At 28.6% G+C, this 3,773-nt stretch overlaps 1 protein-coding gene across 1 annotated transcript; it reads left to right on the top strand.

The window, feature by feature from the left end:
• The first annotated feature begins 2,065 nt into the window (after window positions 1-2,065).
• On the top strand, window positions 2,066-3,367 carry LOC107935161 (RING-H2 finger protein ATL2). The gene has a single exon (XM_016867719.2). The coding sequence runs from the start codon at window positions 2,256-2,258 to the stop codon at window positions 3,126-3,128; it is 873 nt and encodes a 290-aa protein (XP_016723208.1). The 5' UTR covers window positions 2,066-2,255; the 3' UTR covers window positions 3,129-3,367.
• Window positions 3,368-3,773: the final 406 nt, after the last annotated feature.

Raw genomic sequence — 3,773 nt, 5'->3', positions numbered from 1 at the left:
ATTGCACAGCTATTAAATATAATATATTAATAATGCTTATGTTTAAATAATAATTTATTTTTGTTCAAAAAACAATAATATATTTTTTTATTTTTTTAAACTTAATTCATTTTAATTATATTATTTAATATATACTAAAATATTAATATTATTTATTTTGTTTTGTTTTAGATTTTTTACCATCATAAATAGTTTATTTAAAATTAACATATTTCATATCTTATCTAAATCATATATTAAAAAACTACAAATGATCTAAGTTATTAATATATTTTTAATAAATTTATCTAATGAATAAATTATTTTAATTAAATTATCACAAGTAAACTATGCATTTAAAAATAATAATAAATTAAATAAAGTATGTAAACAAATATATTAAAAATTATCTAAATAATAGATATAAAAAAAGGGATTTCTTTTCAGAATTTAAACTTAAAAAGTGAGCAATTTTTAAATTTTAAATAAGAAAATAAAAAGAAACATATAAGAAAATAAAAGGATATTAGAAGAATACTGAACCCAAAAGAATTCAAAGTAAAATACCTATAAAAATACCAATCATATTTACATCACAAAATGCAAAAATATTTTAAGGAACACTGAACCCAAATGAAAGTGATTCAATAATTGATTTGTTGGAATGTAGATATGTTAACTAACTTTTGTATATTTTTATTTTAAAAAAATATTATTTAATATATTTATCGCATTATATGTATTATTATTAAAAGTAAATTAATATTAATATATTATATTAAAATATAAAATTAACCCGTGAATTATTTAGAAATACAAACTAGTTCCTTACATCATATATGAGTAAAAAAATCACATAATAAATTTATAAAAATTAATTAAAAAAATAAATATGATCGTGATTAAATACTATGACTCTCATTATGATTTTCTAGATTTATGAAGATATAAAAATAAAATAAATATATTCAAAATGTAATATTCATTATTTTATAAAATGAATGGGAATCCTGCGTATATGTGAAGTAAATTAGAGCCCAAGATCCAAAAATGGGCTACACTAACGTCCACCAAAAAAAGTGTTTGTGAGACTGTGGGAGACCAGTAAAAATTGCTATGTTTTGATTTCTCAAATCTCCCTAAATTTATCTATTTATATTTAGTTAAATATTTAAACTTATATTTTGTTAATTCGATTAATATTTCTGCATTACCACCGTTAATTTATATTTATGTGGTGCCACATAATTTTTATTAATTTATATATTTTTTAGTTGTCATGTAATACCACCCGATCGGGTAATAGTGCCATATCATCATTTCTTTTAAATTATAATTAATATTATTACTACTATTTAATAACATTAAAATACAAGTTTATTATCACTCCACCTATATTCATTATAGAATTATTATTATTTTAATATAGTCAATTTTAATATATATAATATTTTAAAATATATTATTACTTATTTAAATATAAAAGTTAAAAACTACTAATATATTAAATAAACATATAAATTTGGATAAAACAATTACAAATTTAAAGCTTAAAAGTATCACGAGATCTTATATTAGGTGTCAAATTATATTTTATTCTTTATTTAAAAATTGAGCAAATTAACTGGTGTTTGTCAGATTAAAGAGTAAACTGATCATTTTTGTTAAAAATTTCATTTAGTTCTATTGTTAAAAACTAATGTGATTGAATGAATAATCAAATAATTACACATATATTTCATCATAGGATTCAAAACCAGTTTTTAATAATAGAAATGAATGGAATTTTTAATAGAATAATAAGTTTACTCTTTAATTTAAGATATAAAGATTAATTAACTAGAAAATAAAAATTAATCTAATTTCTAATACAATCAAATAGAAAAGTAACAATCAAATCACAACCAAACCCTTTTTATCTGCTAATATATTTTGCTCTGTTTATACACAACCAAACCGAATTAAGTAACACCGAACCCAATTACAATCACTAACCTGCTACACTTAACTGAAAAGGGCATTTAAGTAAATGAACAGAATTCCGCGTCAAAGCTGACGTCTTGTAGACCGAAATAGCAGGTGCAAGGAAACTCAAAGCCCTTTACTTAAGAAACCCTCAAGAACTTTCCTTTCCCTCCCCAATTCCTTTCCCATTTTTCCTTTTAATTTCCAAACGGAAAAAAATTAAAAAAATAATATATATGGGGGCTTGACCCAAAGCTCCATACCCTCAAAGAAGAAGAAAGCTTCGAAGAAAAAAAGAAGAAGAGAGAGCCATGGGTGGAAACGACGATAGATTAAGAACCCGTGACAACATCCCTCCCGCTGACGGTAGTCGCTACGCTTTGAGTGGCAAAATCATGCTCAGTGCCATCGTGGTTTTGCTCTTCGTAGTGGTACTTATGTTTGGTCTCCACCTTTACGCACGTTGGTACCTCCTCCGTGCTCGCCGTCGTCATTCACGTAACCGACGTCGTCATCACCGTCGATCGCAGCTGGTTTTTTACGTAGACCCCGACGTTAATGGTCCTCCCGCCGTGGCTTCACGTGGACTAGACGCGCAGGTTCTCAAGTCGTTACCGGTTTTCACTTTCTCCTCCGAGACACACCCGGATTCTGCCCTCGAATGTGCTGTTTGTTTGTCGGAATTTGAAGAAAACGAATCGGGTCGGGTATTACCCAAATGTAAACATAGTTTTCATTTAGAGTGTATCGATATGTGGTTTCATTCTCACTCCACGTGTCCTCTTTGTCGAACTTCCGTTGAAGGATCCGTACCCGTTTCTGATAACGCGGGAGATTTGGTTATTACGATTAATGAACCGTCAAATGGAGAGTCCGGATCCAATCAAGAACCCGATTCGTGTCAGCACGAGGATGGTCGGGCCGGTTCGTCGGCGGGGAGGAAGTTGTCGATCGAGGTTCCTGTAAGGAATATTGAAGGCTTCGTAGATGAGTCGAGTGAGTGTGAGTCGGGACCGAGTCAATCCTATAAATCACCGATGAGTCGAATGTTGTCGTTTAAGAGGATACTGAGTAGAGACTGGAGAGGGAGTGGGACGAGTTCTTGTCCTTCACCAATAAACGCGGCTGTATCGGAGTCGGATTTGGAGCGAGGTGTGGACGACACTCGGCAAACTCAGAGCTGACTCGGGGATTGACTCAGATACAAAGTTTTAGCCACGTGGCTGACTTTTTCATTATCGAAGTAAAAAATGACAGTCCACTCGAGGACTTTGAGGGACATAATCCACAAGGCTCTAGGTTATCTTATTGCTTTGGATGTACACGTGGCATATTTTTGAATCGTTGATTGCCGGAAATATTTTGATTGTAAAATATTGTGTTTGTGTATAAATTTGATCAAATTAAGTTAGTTTTTTATTTATATTTTTGGTTTTATAGTAATTCTTAATTAAATTGTTCATTTAATTTTTTGGCACTAATTTATACGAGTCTAGCAAATAAAATGAATATAATGATAAAACTAGCATTTAATATTATTGTCAATTTAGGAGAATGTAAATTCGATTGTATCGAAGTGTATTATACTCTTATTTATAGGTTGAAAAAATCATATATAATTGTAGGTATGTCAAAAATAACAAATATGATTAAAATTTATAATGAGATTATTTTTAAAAAAAACTTATTGAGTTATTACTTTAATTTTTTTCTTTTTTGGGTAAAAATTAGTCAATTTGCCTTTTATTGCACATAGAAGTCGATTAAATTATTAAAATTTTAATGACAATAAGATGATAACTCATCTATCAATCTATGTATACTTCATA

This window comes from Gossypium hirsutum, chromosome A09 (genome assembly GCF_007990345.1).
Source record: "Gossypium hirsutum isolate 1008001.06 chromosome A09, Gossypium_hirsutum_v2.1, whole genome shotgun sequence".
In the NCBI taxonomy this organism is placed as follows: Eukaryota; Viridiplantae; Streptophyta; class Magnoliopsida; order Malvales; family Malvaceae; genus Gossypium; species Gossypium hirsutum.
The sequence above is the reverse complement of the archived record's forward strand: the minus strand, read 5'-3'. Positions and strand labels throughout refer to the sequence as shown.

What these genes read in the sequence shown, in the direction of transcription:
- LOC107935161 (XM_016867719.2), top strand. Translation starts at nt 2,256, where the DNA reads ATGGGTGGAAACGACGATAGATTAAGAACCCGTGACAACATCCCTCCC.